The 21,762-nt window shown below is 42.6% G+C and overlaps 1 protein-coding gene across 2 annotated transcripts in view; it reads right to left on the reverse strand.

Moving 5' to 3' along the window:
* The window catches only part of KCNIP4 (potassium voltage-gated channel interacting protein 4), a 267,695-nt gene extending 248,178 nt beyond the window's left edge, over positions 1-19,517 (reverse strand). For both annotated transcript variants that reach the window (XM_087936485.1, XM_087936483.1), the window contains exon 1: positions 19,327-19,517. In XM_087936485.1, coding sequence (XP_087792611.1) covers positions 19,327-19,387 — 61 coding nt within the window. In that variant the 5' untranslated portion in view covers positions 19,388-19,517. The remainder of the gene's footprint in view (positions 1-19,326) is intronic.
* Positions 19,518-21,762: the final 2,245 nt, after the last annotated feature.

The raw sequence follows: 21,762 nt of genomic DNA on the forward strand, positions 1-21,762 counted from the left end.
AGGACTTATTTTGCCTCGATGCCACACTAATATCTTGCTGACCTTCTGTCTCTAATATTCTCTCCTCCAGAACTTTGTTACTTGATCATGATTCACCCTTTGCAATTTCTCACCAGAGAAACCATATCGAGTCAATTTTTTCCTCTAATAATATAATTGCTTCTGTCTAACACTGAAACTCTCTTGGTCATTCTGGCAATTCATTTATACTGAGAAAATCTTCTTATTGAGGGTGGTTCTAGCATCTTCCTTTGACTGCTCCTTCGGCTAAGGCAGAGGTCTCCAAACTTGGCAACTTTAAGACTTGTGGACTTCAACTCCCAGAATCACTGAGCTAAGACATGGAGATGAGCCCATCCTTGTAGAACTGCTTCAAGGTTAATGGGCTCCACCACTAACAAACCAACTGCTCCAACAAAGCACCATGTAATATTTGGGTTTTTAAATAAAAGTGAAGCATCATAGAACCCACATCTACAATACATCAGAGTGTACATGCTAAGAAAACAAGATGGAGCAACCACATCAGCAAGCATGGTGGGCCCAATTGGGAAAAGGAAGTTCAGGACCATATTGGTTGGAAACAGGTGGAAGAGGTCTTCAGTTACAGTGGAGAGACAATGGCTAGAAGGATGAGGATGATACTCAGCTTAAAGTCAACAGTCTATGCCATGTAAGCACAGTCTTCGTATTTAAATGTTTTTTACAAGTCTTGCTCTTTCTTCTGGCCAACAGTACACATACAGACTAGGTGAAACCAGGCTTGATAGCTGTGACTGTGAGAAGGGTCTTGGAGTCTTAGTGGACAACCAATTAATTAAGAGCCAGCCATGTGCAGCAGCAGCCCAAAAAGCCAATGCAATCCTAAGTTGCATTAACAGAGGGATACAATCAAGATCAAGGGAGGTGTTAATACCACTCTATAAAGCCTTGGTTAGACCACACCTAGAGTACTGCACCCAGATTTGGTCACCACACTGTAAAAAAAATGTTGAGGCTTTAGAAAGAGTGCAGAGAAGAGCAACCAGGATGATTAGGGGACTGGAGGCTCAAACACATGATGAACAGTTGCAGGAACTGGGCATGGCTGGTCTAATGAAGAGAAGGACCAGGGGAGACAGGAGATCAGCCTTCCACAGAGAGGAAGAGGTCAACTTATTTTCTAAAGCACCCAAAGGCCAGAGAAGGAATAATGGATGGAAACTGATCAAAGAGAGATTCAACCTGGAAATAAGGAGAAACTTTCTGACAGTAAGAACCATCAACCGATGAAACAGAAGTTGCCCTTGGAAGTTGTGGGAGCTTCATCACTGGAGGCTTTCCAGAAGAGACTGGATTGTCCTCTGTCAGAAATGGTGTAGGGTCTCCTGCTTGGGCAAGGGGTTGGACTAGATGACCTACAAGATCCCTTCCAACTCTGTTAATCTGTTATTGCTGATGACCTTGTTGCTATTATTTTTCCACTTGGATTCATGGATGGGAAACTTCTTCTCATTACAAAGGCATTTTACTAAATTTCACCAAAAGGAAGGAAAGATTTAAAAAAATCCCTGAACAAGGCCTCAGCCTGCCCTAGAACCTTCTGAATAGATTCTCCACGCTCTCTCTCTTTAGGCTACACCTGCCTGCAGCTTAAAACTCACCTTCTTGGTTTGGCCCCATTTAGCAGTGCAACAAAAGGAAGAGTGCTCCTCAAGGAAGAGCGACAAACACAATCAACCCGAAAGAGTTGCTTGGCTTTGCCTAAAAAAAGAAATGAAATGCATGATTGAGACCATCTCTTCTGGGAAGGGAGCCGAGAGGAGCGGCAGGTGTTCTTCCCAACTCTTCCATTTTTCAGTTATCATCACACATGTAAATTGTAGGTGTTATACACCTGCAGTGCTGCATTCATTACAAGATTTTTGGAGCCTGCTGCCTGGACAGAATCAAGATCTCAAAATATATTCCTGTGGTAATTTTAGCAATAGCCATTATCCTCACTGACAGCTTAATTTTTGCTTTATAACTGTTCGAAACCCTAATCAAAATTCAGGTGTAGATATCATGTTAAAAACCCTTCATGTTCTCATAGTTGAATGATAAGGCTGACTTGATATTAGACCTTGCCAGCGACCTTACAGTGGACTCCCACTTAAGACTGATTAATCTGACACTTCCCTTTATCAAACTAGAACACACACCCCCGCCATTATCTAGAGTGGAATAACTCAACCCATCCATTAGGCTGAAGCATCCTAACAACCTATGTCTCAAGGTCAGGCCATCCCTTAGATTTCCAATTTATTTTTGTTGATGGGCCCTTCTGAGATTTTAAGAGCATGTTGTGAGTGCTTTGTAAAATGTAAAAAATCCCCAATCCGTTCCCATTCCCTACCATTCAGTCAGAGCTGAAGAAGCTTCTTGGATGAGAAGCGAAACATCTTCGAAGAAAAACGAAGAAATTGCCTCTTGAAAAAAGCACATTTAGAGACCTGCTTTTCATCACATAGTTGATTCTCCCCTTTTTTCTCCAAGTGACCGGTGGGAAAGTAAGTAAAAGATTGCAAAAATAAAATTGGTTTTCAGACCTTCAAGTGTCAAGCGGATTGATTAGCAGCCAAAGAAGAAAGCTATCTCCCACAAAAGCTTTCAGCTCCCATTTGCTTCACTTATATAAACAACACGTATAGATTTAAATGGGCCCTAAAAATATGAAATGCAAAAAACGAAGAGTTTAGACAAATTGCCTTTTTCAGCAAGTGACATTTTCCAATAATTTCTGCAAAAGAAAGCATAGATTTCAAGAACTTATAAAGTACCTCTGAATTCCACCTTACAGATTCCTAACCAAAGCTCTTTTCTGATATATGAATTCAATGAACATTTAGAAACCTGCAACTAGTATGGCATCAGAAATGGTTGCATTATCCTTTGTGTAGATGATAATAATGGAGCTCACTGAACTCATTGTCTAAATAACTCTTAAGATGGCATTTTCTTCCAAGCACAACTCTGCTGCTGGCTGATATTTAAATGGTGGTTTACCAGGACACTTCGGTATCTCCCACAGTTACAGTTCAACCAGGTATTATTTATTCTGCAGCTGAGTATTTGTTTTTTTTTTCCTGTAGGACCTCACTCTTCTCACCACTGAACTGCATCTTGTTAGATAGATATTGCAAAGAAGAGAGGTTGCAACAGAGAAAGCTCAAATCCTTTCCTCTTAGAACATTAAATACAGAATAATCGGGTTGAATAGGGTTCAAAAGGTCATGTAGACCAACCCCTTCCTCAAGCAAGAGACTCCATACCATTTCAGACAAAACTTTCAATGTTGGAGCACCCATAACTTCTGGAGGCAAGTTATCCCAGTGATTTATTGTTTCACTGTAGGGAAATTTCTCTTTATTTCTAGGTTGCTTCTCTCCTTGGTTAGTTTCCATCCATTGTTTCTTGTAAATAAGGAAAAGCAATAAATAATAGCTCGCAGGTCAAGATTTAATGAATTAAATCTTTCATTACACTATTAAATAATTCAGTTAAAATTGTGGATTTCAACTCAAATAGCTTAGCAAATGTAGTTAAAATGTAAAAGGTAGATTCCTCTTTCCTAAATGAGTTTTGAATGGATTTCAATTAGTTTGGATTTAGTTTAGGCAGCAAATAAATGGCAATTTTCTTCTTATAAACAGTCGCTGACTTCAACAAGATTTGTTATTCAACCACTATTGTACTTCGTCATTGTACAAGACAAGAATATTCAGGATCTTCATTGCCAAGATGGACTTTTTGACTCCATGGTTAAGATCTGAAAGATATATGGAAGGGGTTGCGTTCGTCTGATGATAATCTCTATTTTTTTTAATGTTATCAGATTCACTTAAAATAGCTGAAGCATTAACAGATAAGCTGAAAAGATTTGAAAAATCTATGAATTAGTTCAAGTTTTGCCAAGAGATCAGACGAAATTAATAGACTTTATTTGCTGGCATATTAATCAGATCAGGATATTCAGGGATTAAAATGACAAAGAATCTAAATAGATTGTCGGAACCTAATTATACTCGGTTTTGGCCATCCATCTAAAGACTTCGTCATGTAGCAAAAATTGAACCTGGATTTTCAAGGGTAACAATAAGCTTTAAAACTTATGGGGTTTCCCCCACCAAAAGATTGTGTCTTTTTTTATGCCCCGCCCTGTTATAGTAATGATTAATTGAAAATATGGCCAAATAAAATTGAAATATAGGACGCTTTCCTAGCCTTTCAGGTGGGGGCTTGGAAGGGCCTGGAAAACCTTCCCCCCTGCCTTTTAATTAATTTTTCACTTGAATTTTAAATATCCTCATCTCTCTTTTAATTTTACATACTGTTTTTAAGGCTTTTACATTTTATTTGGGCACCAGCAGAGACCTCCTGAGAGGGAAAGGGGCGGTTTTGAAATTTGATAAATAAATAACTAAAGATTCTTCATAAAGCCACCTAATCAGTAAAGTACTTTAAAATTCTTTGAGTCAGCAACAGGAGCTAATAAGAACAGGCAACGGTGTAGGCTTGGAAGCAGATCCCCTGAGTTTATTGCTGATTCACAATACAAAACTGCCAAAATTTATAATCACCGCTGCCATTAACCCAGCAAACGAATCCAAGCTGAGTTGAAGCAGGGTTGTGGGATATTCCAATTTATTGGGAAAGAAAGGCTTTTCTTTCAGCTCTGTGTGAATTTCGAACACCGTTGTGGGATCAACGGGAGATCCGCGGAGAGGGCAGACAATGCTTTTATGCTGAATAAGTGAACACTTAACAATGGGGAGAATTCCTGCTAACACATTTCAAATGTTTGCTTGGGCCTCGCATGGAAGAGGGCTTAGTTTACAGTGTGCGAGGGTCATTTTTAAATCTCCCCTGCTGAGATCTTTTCACTATGCTTTGGGCTTGGGCTACATTTATAGTTAAAGTTCCTGGGAAGTTTGTCCTTTGTTCTCCGTCTGCGTATTTATTCGAGTAGCAGTTTAGACAGTTTTCTCTCCTTTGACACATGTCACTCATTTGATACACCAGCAAGGGTGTTGCACTGAAGTGGCAATATGGACATATTCTTATGTAAGAAAAAGCAAGCAAGTGGAAGCTCCAGAATCACAGGAGACCTACATAAAGAGGGACATGTCATTACCCAACTGGGTAATCTCTTCAGTGTGAATGAGTGTGGGGTTTGGTGCCTTCTTGATAACTATTGGATTTTGGAAATTCAAAAATGTGAGCATTCCTAGACACCTGGCATGCCGACAAATCAGCCGTCGACAGACACATAGAGATAAACCACTTATACACCAGTCAAAATAGATAATCGTAACTAAAATAAAACCGTTTGAACTAAGGTTGCCTTTGGAAATACCAGCTTTGTGTGAATTTTGAAGACCGGTGAAGTACCAACTGGAACTATACTGGGAGTGAAATGCAGGCGGGATGACCCAAAGTGGCATGGCACGAAAGCAACACAGCCAGAGCCTTAATTGCTCCAACTTTGCCCCTAAATGTCTCCAGGTTCACTACAAGTCCTGGAGCAAAGCTCTCACATGCACCTTCAGCAGCCTCTGGCTATGAGTCGTCCAGTAAGCCAGGTTAGCCAAACAGTAATCAAGAGCAAGAAGCCAGGAAAACCTGGCAAGTCCCACAAGAGAGAGCACCATAATCTCCAGGCATCGGCAGGTGCACATGAGGCTCCACAGATTCCACACTTGTTCCCAACAAATGGCCCTCCCACCGGCATCTCCTTACATCTCTGTCCCCAGGTGTACCTTGTGAAGAGGAGCGAGAAGCTCTCCTCCCGAGTAGTTGGGTCAGTCTGCACTGTTCTCACCTTCTCTCTTCTCTCCGTGCTCTCGGATCGGGAGGGGGGTGGTCCTTGCTCTTCACCTGAACTCCGTCTGTCCTGCTCCTCCCTGTCTGAAGGCCTTACTAATCCTGAAAAGCCCTGCCCAGACTGACTCTGCCCTTCCCCAGTTTCCTCCAAGGCCGATGGAGCCGCCCTCTCGATCTCTGTCGGCTCTTGTCCCCAGCTCATTTCCCCCCACAGTATCAGACTCCAACGAGGCATGACAGCATGCAGTCCTTGACTTAGGGCCATAATAGAGCTCAACATTTCCACTGCTAAGCAAGATGGTTGTTAAATGACTAGCCAGGCATCTTCTGACCTATTTTGGCCAAAGTTGTTAAGCCGTTTTTAAGAAAATTGTGTCGTCATTAAACAAATTGGCTTCCCTCATGGACCTGGCTTGTGAGAAGCCAGCCTGGAAAGTCACGACAGGGACCCTGCAACCGCCATCATTATGAACCAGTTGCCTGAATTTTGATCATGTGACCATGCAAAGGTCGTAAGTGTGAGAACCAGTCCCAGGTTACTTGTTTCAACACTGTTGTGACTTTGAATGGTCACTAAATTGAAGGCTTATAAGTCAAGGATTACAAGAACTTGTAAAAAAAACCCTACATTGTTCTAGCAGCCCACATTTGCCTTATGGGGTCATCTGATAGGGAAGGTGGGAAGCATTCAAATTTAATAAGTAACTACATAAAAATAAACTAGAGTTACTCTGTGTTACCACATGGGCAGCCAACACATTTTATAAATATACTAACTCGATCCCCGTGCTTTGCTATGAAACTATGTGGTGGGGCTTAGTTTTGGGGGAGGAAAACAAAGGGAAAAAATTCTCTCTGTGCCTACCAGCATCCATCAGTATTCCTCTGGCTAGCGTCCTGTCAGTGTGTGAGAGAGATGATGGCTGCTTGGAAACTGAAACAGTATTTTCTGTGTGAGCAAGAAGGAAACAGCAAGGAACCTGGGCGTGGCTTAGCTCAACTGTTCTGTACTAAAGCTGCTTGGTGCTGTGAAACTGAAACTCCTCTCCTCTGCTTGTGTTTTGCATCTGGAAGAGATTTCTTTTCAGGTGGGGAGTGGGAGTAGATCTCCTTAGCATCAGAGTGTGTTAATAATAATAATAATATATAGGAAATACTCTAAATGCTCTGATGGTCATTTGGAAAAATCCTTTCTTAGTGAGCCCCTAGAAGCCAAGAGGAACCAACGTGCCAGATATCAAGTTTGTAGGCTTTATGGTCTGGAGATTATGTGATGATGCGTGAGTGGTCTTTTGTTTTTATATACAGAGATAAATAAACAAAATAATTTAGACAAGCAGGGGTCAACACTAGACAAGTAATCAAAAAGAAAACAATTCTCGAATGTAGATACCATCATGGAGGGAACCACACTGGACCAAAGCTGACAGGGCAAAACCCCACATTCACCAGCACTGATGATGGTACTTAATCAGGTAATGAAAGACCTGCCCGAAAACAAGCACGCCCAGGAAGCACCAAGGACTCTACCGCCTTACAGCCTTGAGCCACAGATAATCCCTTCTAATGAAAGCATCAAAGGATTATGAGAGCCTCCAAATTCTCTAACAGGGACGCAGTGGCTCAGGGGCTAAGACGCTGAGCTTGTCAATCAGTAAGGTTGGCCGTTCGGTGGTTCGAATCCCCAGCGCCACATAACAGAGTGAGCTCCCCGGTTCCTTGTCCCAGCTGCTGCCAACCTAGCAGTTTGAAAGCATATTAAAAAAATGCAAGTAGAAAAATAGAGACCCCTTTGGTGGGAAGGGAACAGCATTCCATGAGCCTTCGAAGGCGCATTTAGTCATGCTGGCCACATGACCACGGAGACATCTTTGGACAGCACTGAATCTTCTTCGGCTTTGTAATGGAGATGAGCAGCGCCCCCTAGAGCTGGAAATGACTAGCACGTATGTGCAAGGGGAACCTTTACCTTTACCTTTTACCAAATTCTCTGGGTTTATTGATATACATTCACAACCGTTTAAGATCCACTCCCTGGGCTTGGAGAGCCACTCGGTTTTTGGAATATCCCCTCTGCATTTTCACTTACAAATAGGGGGGAAAAGTGAAGTGAAGTGAAGTGGGAGAGAGAGGGGGGGGAGGGAGGGAGGGAGGGAGAGAGAGAGAGAGAGAGGGAGGGAGAGAGACACCAAAGGGGGAAAATAGAGGCATAATTAGGAAGAACAGGATGGACAGAACTACAAAAGTGAAAATTCTATGTGTTTTTTTCATCAGGAGGGTTTTCATGGAAGTAGCAAAAGCCGCTCTTTTATCTTTCAGCCTTTCTAAAGTTATTGCTGGCAGGGGTCTCCTTTGTTTTTATTTTATTTATTTTTTTGCAACAAAGTTGGAGGGAGGAAATTGCTTGAACTGTAGGCCCAGGAGGAGATGACGTGTTCTACAGACTCTGGTGCCACACGGGGGACTCTGGGATGGTTATGTAAGAAGGCAAGCAATTTATTTACATATGCGAGAAAACAAATGGAGAGCAGCTTCTATTTCTGATGTCCTGGAAAACAACCAAGTAATGGCACTGAGCATCCATATGCTTTAAAGCAAAAGGTGTTGATGTAGAGAATATGTTCCTATGTGTAGGTACTGGGATACGCACAATCCTATAGAGGAAGAGGGGGAACCTTATATTCCGTATCTGTACAGTAAAGGGATGTGAGAAAGCAACCTAGATTATACAGGTCACCCTCAACTTACAGCCTCAACTGAGCCCAAAATTTCTGTCGTTAAGTGACCCATTTGTCAAGTCAGTTTTGCTCCATGAGCCATGGTGGCGCAGTGGTTAGAGTGAGGTACTGCAGGCTACTTTTGCTGACTGCAATTTGGCAGTTCGAATCTCACCAGGCTCAAGGTTGACTCAGCCTTCTGTCCTTCCGAGGTGGGTCAAACGAGGACCCAGATTGTTGGGGGGCAAATATGCCAATTCTGTAAACCGCTTAAAGAGGGCTGGAAAGCACTGTGAAGGGGGATATAAGTCTAAGGGCTATTGCTATAAGTAAATGCAAAAATTTCACCTGTTCATTAGTGTCCGGCTTGAAAAGGCACTGCTCACCTCCATTTCTAACTCAAAGGCCTGGACAGCCACTTGTCTGAAATGGTACAGAGTTTCCTGCCTGAGCAGGGGGTCAGACTAGGAGACCTCCCAAGGTCTCTTCCAGCTCTTGTTATTCTGTATTCTGACACTTCTGTGTGGACATGTGGCACGGAGAATGCACCAAGGGGCACAGAGCACTGTTATCTTCCCACCAAAGGGGTACCTATTCGTCTACTCGCATATTCACATATTTTTGGACTGCTGGGCAGGAAGGAGCTAGAGCAAAGAACAGGAACTCACCCTGGGAAGGTGGGAAGGTAACAGTGTTCCATGCTCCTTGGTGTATTCTTGGCCACACGTCCACAGGAACTCGGGCCTCAAAAACTCAGCCTCTTTAAGCACTGAGCCACTGCGGCCTCTCTTAACCCTGCTTAAAGTAGAACCACTAAAATCAGTGAGATCCGAGGCCAGACAATTAATTGAATCTCCACATTACAACTTATTTCTGAGTAGCTAAACACAGCCTTTTGACCCTTGGTGGCAAGCTTCTCTAAACTCTTGGCTGGTGTGTCAGCTCGACTTCTGTTTAAACATGAATAAGAATCACATTGCTAAGTTCCTTAAGTTTTTTTTCAAACTTCAGCTCAGACACGGAAATGGAGAACTTATCATCCAGGCATCTATTCTGAAGCAGAGAGTTATTAGCGCTAGTGTTGAACTAGAATTCCTCCCCCCCCTTTTTTTAAAGGAAAAAAGAACCGCTCACTTCACCATTTCTCCACTATTTATAACACTGCCAGAAGACCCCTTGTGGCAAAATCATCCACAGCAAAACTTATCTCTCCTATAATTTGCGCGACTGACAGCTAAAATTTAATCCCACAGTATAGAGCGTGGTGCAAAAAAAGAGAACTGTATTCTGTATGTGTGGTGCATGAAGAAAACAGATTTTTTTTTAAAAGCAAACATTCATTCTGCTTTTTAGACCGTTATTATAGTTATTTAATATTAGCTAGCTTTTTAAAATCTTCAATTAGATCTCAAAGTGATGAAATAACTTCAGTGTCTAAGTATTCTTTTAAAGGGTGGGATCGTATAGCCTGGAGGTAACTGGAAGGAAATTCAGGAGAATAGATTTAACTAACTGGGCCTGGCATTTCAACCTGGGTGATGCTAGGCAAGAAAATTAGAAACAATTGTACGGGGACAAATAAGAAAATGAATGTTGAGGTCTGTATTTTTCATGCATTTCAAAATAAATTGCTTTCCAGCCTTCTCTAGATGGTTTACAGAGTCAGCCTCTTGCCCCCAATAATCGGGGTCCTCATTTTATCGACCTCAGAAGGATGGAAGGCTGAGTCGACCTTGAGCTGGTCAGGATCGAACTCCTGGCAGTGGGCAAAGTCAGCCTGCAATGCTGCATTCTAACCACCATGCCACCACCACTCTTTAAGGAAACTGGGAAGTAGGTTTCTCTTGTTCAAACGAATTATAGCATTCTTTAAATTAAACCCTTTATCTCAAGCAAGAAAAAAGGAGAACCAGAGGCTTACATCCAATCTTTTCATCAAAATGAGGCTTATTGCATTTTTACGTGTATAATTAATCATATAATCGCTTATGCAGAAGTTTTGAAGCATGCTGAAATAGTGTCCTCAAACAAGAATCCAGGGAATCAGACATTGCAGAAGCCTCTGTATTATTTCCTAAACCAGGAATTTGCACGCATGCAAATTCGATCATTCTTTTGACTAATTTTAACCATGGCTTCCTTGTCCAGCTTTATACTATGTCTAGCTAAAATGGCAAGGATTTAAGTCAGGATATTTCCCTTTCCTTCAGCCAGCAAAGACAAGTGATCTGATTTTGCTCAACTTTTTATAACTAATCATTACTTGCGGGGGGGGGGAGTTTGCAAATATACATATGTGTCATACTGAGAAGTTCTTATAAAAGCAATCACTAAAATGGGGAAAGAGCCAAAGATTTGTGTGTCAACGTGCCATTCGTTCTTTACTGCATCAGCAGAGAGCAATCTGATGACCGGCAGTTAAAAAACGGGTTAAGTCTAGGCAAACGTTTACTGTAAATTAATTATAATGGCTAATTATGGGGTTGGAGTAAACTAAACGGTGGTTTTTATGTCTGTGCTATTTGCAAAATTGCTACACTTGTTGGTATTCAAACCGAGCATTTCTCTCTTTTGTTTGTGGGTGGATGTTGCATACAGTGAATGCTGAGAAGAAATAAGAGAAAAGAGAGAAGCGGTGAAAATTATTCCGATTTTGTTCATTTCATGTAAGATCCAGAACGACATTACCTCCCAAGCAAGGCTCTTCTTACACACCCCACCACTTACACTTTTCCTGTTTCCAGGGAATAAGAAAATAGTCACCATTTCTTCTAGTTCTCAATGCCTTCCCAGAATCCATGCCCAGGAAGCATTCTGTCCTAATCCTAATTTTGTTCATCCTTCCCAGTTTTCCATATCAATCAGGACCACTGCAATTTTTCTCATTATCATTTAAGATTGGATACCCAGACACTCCAAACATTATTGAAGTCCAGACTTTTCTACACATCTTGGTAGGGGCAAAGGGAATAGAAAATAAAGGGGAAAGCCTGGAAGTATCACTTCACCAGAGTTGTCCCGGTTGAACTAGTAAAATAGTACAATTACAAAAATATTTTGTTCTAGTGGAGCAGGGATGTAATATAAGAGCAGTATCATCTAATGTAGTGTTTTCAAAAGTGTAGCTCTGTAGGAGCTGAATATGGTAGCTATTGAGTGAAATATCGATCGCTGAGTTCTTGGTCACTTGGCAACTGAGACTTTAGGGTGGGCAACAGACAGGCTGAGGGAGAAACATTTATTGTACTTTTGGGGGCAGGGTTGCTTTTAAAGTGTTTTTCTTGCTTCGGAAGATTTCAAACTGGAAGCGTATTTGGGATGCTGTTCTAAAGAATCACCCTTTGCCGTTTGAGAACATGACCTCCAAGCAACCCAACTTAGATTCAAAATCACTATGACTGGAAAAGTTAGGTTTTCTTCCAGGCTAACTCTCAGCTCAAATATTTTTTGGAAGTGAACTGTTATGTGAGAGAATTTTAAATAGCACTTAGACTCATACACCACTTTATAATGCTTTTATAGTCCTCTTTAAGTGGTTTTACAGAGACAGCCTCTTGCAGTCTGGCTCCTCATTTTACCCACCTCGGAAGGATGAAAGGCTGAATCAACCTGGAGCTGGTCTGGCTCGAACTGCTGGCAGTGGGCAGAAGTAGCCTGCAATGCTGCGTTCTAAGCACTGCTCCACTTCTAAATTCTCATTTGTCCCTATAAAAACTTTTGTTCTCTAAAACGTAAAGCCTGGTTTAGAGGAAAATCAGCAACGGAGACTAGAGAGTATAAAACCAGTAATTATTGTAACAATTAGTGAGATGTGGTGTAGGATACTGAGAAATTAATCAAAAGAGAGAAAAGCAAGGGAATAAGAAAAATCCTTATTGAACTCAATAGAGGTGACCTCTGCTCCCTAGTTTTGTCTCTGTTTTGGACAATGCCAGGAACCGTCATTTTTGCACCTGCAATTGCAGAGCTGCCCCTGAACTTGCTGCTTCAGTGAATGTTGCCTGAACAACTGCTGATTACTCTCCATCAATTTATCCGGCTCTTAGCTTTAACCACAGACAATATGCAAATATTGCCTTCTCTTTTATTAATAATAATTAATCCTCTTTTGAATCCCTTTGAGCTAACGGGCCACATGCCATATTCTGGCTTTGATAAAAGTGAAGATTAAAGTCCAAATATCAAAATAATAACTTGCCCAACACATTTTATGATTTCACAGTAAGCTACCCATCTCAAGTAGCCCGTCACTCCAGGCACCGCTGTTTTCCCTGATTTTGATGGTAAATAGGAGATTTGAATAAAGGACCCAGCTACAGTGAAGCTTTCTGCTGAATACTCTAATGAAGGACTAAACATAATGTTTTAATTGTGCAATGATTCTAAACACAAAAGGGAAGGGAAGTTTCAAGAACATGTTAAAATTTGCCCAAATTCCTATTAACAAATTGCCCAAATTCCTATTAAATATATCTGCCAATATTTACAACCGAATTGAAAAAGAAGACTTGCAGGCACATAGACACATGCATCCAAGCTTGTTTGAATTGTTAACAGAGATCTGGTTTTGTTGGAATGGATTAAACCACTTTTGCATGCCACCCTAAAGCTACATGTTGTACCACCCTGTCTCAAGTCGTAAACAAACCACAATGGTCAGAGGGAAAGAGCCACCTCACAAAGAAGGAACTGGGACGACAACACGCCCAGTCCACGTTTCCTTATTCCATTGGTTGGCACTTGAATGAAGATGAAATAAAGGAAGAAGAAGCAGGAGGCAGACTTTTCACTTTCTTTATGTCTTCCTTATTTATGCTTCTTTTTTGTTTTGGTTGGGTAGGACTCTCCCACCTTGAACCAACAAACAAAGGCTCTGCATCTGGGAGTTGGTTTTGATTATTTACTGGGGCTGGAGGGGAGCACAGAAATAACCCACCACAGCCAGAAGCTGCTATTTGTTCGGCAAGCTATAAACCCAGCTCTGTAGTTTTTCTGACCTCCGCTGTTACATTGATTGCAAAAAAAAAAAAAAAAAAACCATGTAATGCGTTAACTTCATCTAGAGAATATGCAAAAGAGGTTGTGTTATTTTTGTTTTGTTTTTGTCCAATAGTTTCAGCTTCATTGCTGAGCCTGGAAAAGAAAAAAGCTGCCTGCCAGCCTGCCATTTGTGGCCTCTGCAGATTGCTTAGGAAAAATATTGGGCAGAGATCAATCAGCATAGAGCTGGAGGGGACCGTGGAGGTCATCCAGTCCAATCCCCTGTTCAAGCAGGAGACCCCAGACCATTTCAGATAGGTGACTGTCCGGTCTCTTCTTAAAAACCTCCCGTGATGGAGCACCCACTTAAGGCAAACTGTTTTAATGATTCATTGTTCTCACTGTCAAGAAATTCCTCCTTAGTTCTAGGTTGCTTCTCTCCTTGATGAGTTTCCACCCGTTGTTTCTTGTCCTGCCTTCAGGTGCTTTGGAGAATAGCTTGACTCCCTCTTCTTTGGGGCAGCCCCTCAAATATTGGAAGATGCTATCATGTCTTCCCCTAGTCCTTCTTTTCATCAAACTAGGCATACCCAGTTCCTGCAACTGTTCTTCCTATATTTTAGCCTCCGGGCCTTTAATCATCTTTATTGCTCTTCTCTGCACTCATTCCAGAGTCCCAACATCTTTTCTACATTGTGGTGACCAAAACAGGATGCAGTATTGCAAGTGTGGCCTTACCAAAGCATTATAAAGACGTATTAACTCTTCAAGTGATCTTGATTCTATCCCTCTGTTTAATGCAGCCTAGGATTGCTTTACTGCAACATGAGTCTGAAATCTCTTGTCCTGATGACCGAGCCAGATTGGATCCTGCAACATCATCCAGGGGTGCCTAAATTTACCTTTGTACATGTTGAATCTCTAGCTTCCAGAGCATTTTTCCTCCTGCCCCCTTGACCTAAGAGAGCACCACTAGCTGCCTGGAGATCCTGAACACGTGCTGGGATGCAACATAATCTCCTGGATTTCTGGCTTTCAAGGAACAGATGATCAGGCAGGTGGGCCCTGACTGTAAAACCCCCTTTGTTGAACCACAGTTGTTGCACACCTGATCACCCATATTGCTCTACTGATTTAGTATTTCCTGGGATGGAGAGAAAAGGGAATAGACTCCGTCATCCTGGCTGAATGCATCCTAAACAAATAATTCCCTCCATACTGTCCAACTATTTACTAAGTCTGCACTACTGTTATTATTAATCCCCCCGTCCTTCCTTTCACCCATCCTCTCCCACTTATGACTATATGACTTTAACTTTGTCGCTTGTATCCTAACAATTTTTACTGACTGTTTCCTAGTATGATTTGATTGCTCCTTTATACCCTATGACTATTATTAAGTGGTGTACCTGATGATTCTTGACTCTTGATGAATGTATCTTTTCTTTTATGTACACCGAGAGCATTTGCACCAAGACAAATTCCTTGTGTGTCCAATCACACTTGGCCAATAAAGAATTCATTCATTCATTCATTCATTCATTCATTCATTCATTCATTCATTCATTCATTCAATTGAATTAAGCTTTTCCCATTAAACTTGCCTTGCTTGTAGGATTTTCCTTAACAGATGAAAAATAGCCATCCTTACTGACTGTTGGGTTTCCTATCATGATTACAGGTAATAAATATATCACGAAAATGTCAAAACTCATGGAGAAAGTGACATGAGCAGCACTGCAAACTGACCTGACACTTGGGCCATAAAGAACAATGCAACATTATTAACCTTAGGCTTATCTCAATGTGGATCGAGCCCCACATGAAAAGCACCACACTTAGAGGCCTGACATCTGAGGAAATGCGTGCCTGACTTGTATTAACTAATTGGAAATATTACAAGCAAACCAGCCTTAAATCTTTGGCATTGCCCACCTGCCCATGTCCTTAGCTGACCCTCTGTGTTTGAAAGAGACATTTGGAAAATAAAAGAAATGCCTTCTTTAATGGACATATTGAATAAGTCAACGCTTCTGAACGAACATTATAAAGCGAAACATATCCAAGAGAGGCTCCCATTGAAATACCCACACAGATGATCCTTGACTTATAGCCATTCATTTAGTAAACATTCAAAGTCACGACGGCACTGAAAAAAGTAAATTATGACAGTTTTTCACCCTTACGAACTTTGCAGCATCCCTGTGGCCACCTGACTGTGCTTCGCATCTAGTTCATATTTATGACAGTTGCTGCATTACTAACTTAACAGCTGCAGTGATTCACTTACTAACTGCGGCAAGAAAGATTGTAAAATGAGGCAGAACTCACTTAACAACTGTCTTGCTCAGCAGCAGAAATTTCAGGCTGCATTGTTGTCATAAGTCAAGGAGTATCTGTAGTTGCCCTGGGTACAAACCACCGGCAATAATCAGGCCAATTCTGATTGCTCAGCATTTAGAAGCATATAAACTCATGGTTACGCTCCTACGTTCAGCTCTTCCCTGAATTTCTAGTCAGCAAAAAATATAAAATGCAACACACCCTTAAAACGTGGCATTAGGAATTGATTCCTAACTCTCCATAATAAGCTTTCTTCCCCCAAATAACGTATATAAACAAAACTATCGTTGCCAATGAAATTCATGTTAATATTTCATTCTCCTACTATATGTGCGATTGATGCAGAGTTTATAAGATTCTGGAATATTTTTGAGTTGGTGACCATCTGTACCTGCACATTTTTAATCAGTGGGGACCTTCAACATATCTGTCAAATATTTTAAATTCATTTTAGCATCAAGTCCTGGATTCACAGATTAAGATAATTTCTCAGGTGAATTAAATACTGTCCTACATGAATATTATTATTATTGCTACAAGGTATCAAAGCTATGAGAGCATATTAATTATTGTATGTTGCTTATGAAAACATTGAATAAAAATAGATTCAACCTTATTCACTCACAGTCATGGAAAATAAGTTTTCAAAAATCTAATATATTCATATATTACGTATACACAGTATCAATATTCCTCTACGCTCAATCTTTGACATGAAATTTCATGTCAGATTTATTTAAGCCAATTGAAAAAAATCCATGCCTTCCCTGGCCAAAAAGTCAGGAAAATAAGAAAAAAAAAACAAATGGCAAGAGACTCCAAAAATCCTCATACCATTGTTCTAGCAACACGTTTAGCTCCACTTTCAAACAAATATGCCTTTCTTTCATTTCTTTTCTTTTTCTTCAAATTGCCTTTAAAGCTGAAAAAAATTGGAAAAGCACCTTGCAATGAGGAAGAATCGTGTGAGAAATATGACTAGACACAATCACAGCAATTTTTTTAAAAATATCTTTGGTATTTAATGGAGGAGGGGAGCCAAAGTTGTGAAACAGATGGCCTTAGTTAAAAATAAAATAAAATAAAATGTTATTGCAAACATTGTGGGGGTATTTAAGAAGCCTGGCCTGCAGAAATAGCTTTTGAATCTTTCCACAAGGGTTAGGAAAGGGAATAGATTCATGGCTGAGAATAGATTTGTAGAGAAAGATTTCCCAGATTTCCCTATTTCCTGCCTTCAACCAGTGCTTCAATTTTCTACCCCCCCTCAACCATGTTTGCACAGTTCATCACCATGAAGGACATTAGAGGCAGCAAAAAGTGACAGATACTCCAAGTTCGATCATTGGAGAACGTTAACTTAAAACAATATTAGAAAACCAGTCTTTATCTTTAGGAAGAGATGTTCATCTCTTTTTTTCTTGTAAGATTCCAAAATCAGCTCAGAGAAACATATAAAACGTCATTCGCTCTGTCTCATTTTGAGCTGAGAGACCAAAGGAAGGCAGTTTCTCAGGGTATTTGTACAAATGCAAGCAGCATGTTGCATCACTATGCACAGGTTGAACCCCAATCCAATCTTTAGTTAGTTAGATAGATGATAGATAGATAGATAGATAGATAGATAGATAGATAGATAGATAGATAGAGAGAGAGAGAGAGAGAGAGTTAGATATCATTTGAAGCAAGCATTCAAACAGGGCACATTTTTGGCCCATAGAAGCGTTCACTGTCAATCAAATGGATTCCCAGGGCAGGAATGGATTCATGATTCCAGCCATTCTAAATCAGTGTTTCTCAAACTTGGCAACTTTTAAGATAGGTGCACTTCAAACTCCAGAATTCCCCGGATGACACAGCCGGATGGGAAATAGCAAGAGCTGAACTCTACACATCTTAAAAGTAGCCAAGTCTGAGAAATGCTGATCTAAGTGTATCTCCTCTCATTTTCAAGAGCAGGGACATGCTAGCAAGGTCTGCCAGTCCTCTGATCTTTATTTCTTTTTAATGCCTCTTGACTTGAAGGTCGATTGCCGCATCCCCTACATTGGCACGAAAGAGAAAAATAACCACTTGCAAGGAGGGGGAGATTAATTCTTTGTGCAAAAGCTGTATTTTATTCTGGTGTTGTAGCCAAAGCCTGCTTGTGTAAGCAGGAACAGCGGCGGTGTGACTTCTGCAGCCTTTGTCTTCCTGAAAGTTCTTCTCCACAGCCAAGGAACTATCCAGAACAGGGGTCTCCAACCTTACCAACTTTAAGACTTGTGGACTTCAACTCCTAGAATTCTGGAAGTTGAAGTCCACAAGTCTTATAAGTTGCCAAGGTTGGAGACCCCTGATCCAGACAGCAGGGACACAGGATGGATTACCTACTTGAAACTTCACCCTTTCTTTGACTGAGATTCCTCTCCAATGCTTAGGGAATTGCTGATCCTTTTCTTCTCTCATTCCTGTCTTCCTAAATCCAAGCCTTTGGGCATCACAGTCCTTCACATTTGCAAAGAGTATCCTAGCTTACGGAAATGTTTTTTTTTTTCTTGGTGTGGAAGTCAAAACTGTGTCCTCCCACCCTGACAGTTGGGTGACACAGCCAGCGCTCCCAATTGAAATGGATGAACTGCCTTGTTCAACAATAATAATTCGAAACAGGGTTTATGGATAGCCTCTTTTGAGTTATACATCTATATGCCTATTCTTTCTTTTAATTTATAAATTTAGTATACCCGTGTGACGTTTTCCACTGCAATTTTCTGGGAACTATTCAGGCAACAACTGGAATATCCAATAAGCAGGAAAAATCCACTGCTCCTCCCATCTTGAGGAGATAAATGAAGTTCTCCTGCATTTGGATATAGTACTTAATGATGCTGGTGACTTGAGGTCGATCCTCTTAATTTTCCCAGGATACCAGAGCAAGATACACGGGCGCCCGCACAAGCAACTGGAAACGAAAACAAACAACCCTCTAATCCTCAATTCATTTATTTCAAATCAAGTCCTGGGGATTTGGTTGAAAATCGAGTTCTCGTTTCCCTATTTCCGTGATGGGCTTTTAAGCTCAACATTTGCTCTAAATTTAATCCCTTCTCGTCGGAGAGCATCTCACGCAACATGTCGAAGTTCAGCACCAAAAGTTCTCCATCCTGCCCTGCCAAGCAGAACTCCTCCTCCCCCAAAATCTCCCAGCCCAAAGTCAGGGGCTCCCAGATTCAAAGGTCTAACGAAGACCTGCTCGCCACATGACCTCTCCCTGCATTATCCCACCCCTCCTCCTCCGCTATCTCCCCTCTGCTTATGAGCCCTTGGATAAGCGCAGCTCGCCGGCGCGGGCGCGTAAAGTTGGCTCCTGGCGACGGCTTCAACAAGGAAAAAGCAGAAGGGTACCAGCCAGTTGCTCGCCTCCCTCCTTCCCCGCTCCATCCCCGGGCCGAAGCCCCCCTACCGCCGCTGGAGCTGGCTTCTTCCAGCTGCGCCGAGATGCTGGCCACTCGCCGGACACTCATGGCGAGCTCCGAAGGGGCGCCTCTTGGCCCAGCGCTCCCTTCCCGGGTTTGGGCGAGATTCGCTCCGATTCCCGAGCGCGGGGCGAAGGGCCAGTCCGTTGCGCGCCTCTCCTCGACCCCAACACCTGCTGCTCCTTGCTGCTCCTGCTGCTGCTGCTGCTGCTTCGCGGGCACGCGCCGGAGGAGAAGACCGGCTGCCCTCCCCTGTCCGGCTGCTCTCGACCGGAGTTGCTTCCAAGGCAGGTGCAATGCCTGGCCGGGACGCGTGCAGGAAGTTCCCCCACGTTACGCCTGTAACGGGAAGATCTCCTCCTCGGGTTGGGAACTGTCCACGAGGCCAGGAAACCGAGGCGGAATGGAGGAGTGGCGGGCGGGCGGGGGAGGCGATCAAAAGCCAACCAAGATTTGGGGCGGGGAGGAGGGAAAAGGCTGCGCGCCCAGAGTGGTGTCGCCGTTGAATGCCCTCCTTCCCTCCCTCCCCTGGATCCAGCAATCGGGGGCCGCGATGATGGCACGTTGGGAGGGGGGGGCGGGGGTCCCAGGCAGGAGCGAGCTTCTTGCAAACTCCCCGCGAACGAAGCCGCTTCCAGGTCTGGCAAACCCGCGAAGCCGCCAAAGGGAGAGGCGCGCCCTCCCTCTGAAGGTGCGTCCCAACAGGTGATGCCGTTTGGGCTGCCGCGCCGTCGAATCTGCTCCCGGCCCGCGTTGCGTAGTAGGAGAGACCCCTTCCCTTCCCTCCGCTAAGCCATCGGGACGCCCAAACTGCTTTTCTTTTGGCTTGAAAACCCAGCCGCCCGCAAAGAGAGCGAGGAGGTGTCTTTGTGAAGCGCAACGAGCCAAATCCGGCGCTGCAGGAATTCCCCCCGCCAAGGGGCTCCTGGATCGCAGCCGTTCCTCGCCCATTGCTTGCTCCCTGCGATAATTCCTTCCTGCCCCCACCCCCCACCCACTCCCTAGTCACAGGGCAGAGAAAAACATCCTGCAGAAAACACGACTCCGCAACATCGTCCTTTCAGCCGTTCCAAGAAGGCTCTCCACCCATTTGCACCACTCAGATGAGACCGAGGACACAGAGATAAACCTCCAAGTGGCCTCAAGGCTCTCTCAAAAGAAGGCAAATGAGCAGCTGTCTGCAAGGAGCATAAATCCTTCCATTCCCCACCATCCAGTCAGAGCGGAAGAAGCTCCTTGGATGAGAAGCGAAACGTCTTCAATGAAAAATCAGAAAGTCCATTTGCCTTCTGAAAAAACATCTTTTGGACAATAATGGATGACGGAGAATCTCCACAGACTTTTAGCTTTGCACTTTGGGATGGACGCCCTTGGAATGATGCTGGAGTTATGGATGGGTTTCTAGAAAAATGGCAGACTACAAGAACCATGGGCGCTTCCGTTGGAGATGGAGACAACAACAGGCTCATTCCCAACTGCCTGCACCTCTGTGCAACGATGGAGGGATGGAGGACAGAGAAAAGCATCTCAGAGACCATCGAGGATCCCTCAAAAATGAAACAAACCCCTTCATAGTTTAGTGCAATAAATAGAGCGCATGGCTTTGATTAAAAGCCATTGTATTAAATCAGGGTTGTCCAACCTTGGCAACTTTAAGACTTGTGGACTTCAACTCCCAGAATTCCTCAGCCAGCAAAGCTGGCTGAGGAATTCTGGGAGTTGAAGTCCACAAGTCTTAAAGTTGCCAAGGTTGGACAACCCTGTATTAAATGCATGCACACATTGCAAACCAATTTATAAACCTCAATAGTTCCATTCTCATGTGATGCTGAGTCGGTGCCAAACAAACCACATTTCAATTTAACCTAATATGGAGGCCTAGTGCAAGTCTTACGCTGGGTTACTTCTTGATTTCAGTCTTACCTTTAAAGGTGAGAAACCAAAATGGTTTCTTTGCTGTATTGTCTGGAATAGTATAGGCCAGGGTCTCCGAGGTCCCTTCCAACTGTATTCTATTTCTGTGTTCTAACTACATAATTCAGGGGTCTTCAAAGTTGGCAGCTTTAAGACTTGTGGACTTCAACTCCCAGAATTCCTCCTCCAGTCAGGTTAGCTCAGGAATTCTGAGAATTGAAGGCCACAAGTCTTAAAGCTGTCATGTTCGAAGACCCTTGACATAATATGAAAAAGGAATCATGTATTTCACTAAGCTAAAGTTTATATTAGGTTTTCTTTCCTCAACAACAGAGAACAAGCTTTGCACTAAAACCATCAACATGATTTGAAAGCTACGTTGGCTGAGATTGTGAAAAAAACAAATAAATCAGCCTTGATTGAATGAAAAGATCGCATTAGCGTCCCTCGACTTTGCTTCCCAAGTCTTCCAGCCATTCTGAAGGTGGGAACTTGCGAGTTTTCAGACC

The sequence above is a fragment of the Pseudonaja textilis genome, chromosome 6, assembly GCF_049901715.1.
Source record: "Pseudonaja textilis isolate UNSWEBS1 chromosome 6, rPseTex1.2, whole genome shotgun sequence".
NCBI lineage: Eukaryota > Metazoa > Chordata > Lepidosauria > Squamata > Elapidae > Pseudonaja > Pseudonaja textilis.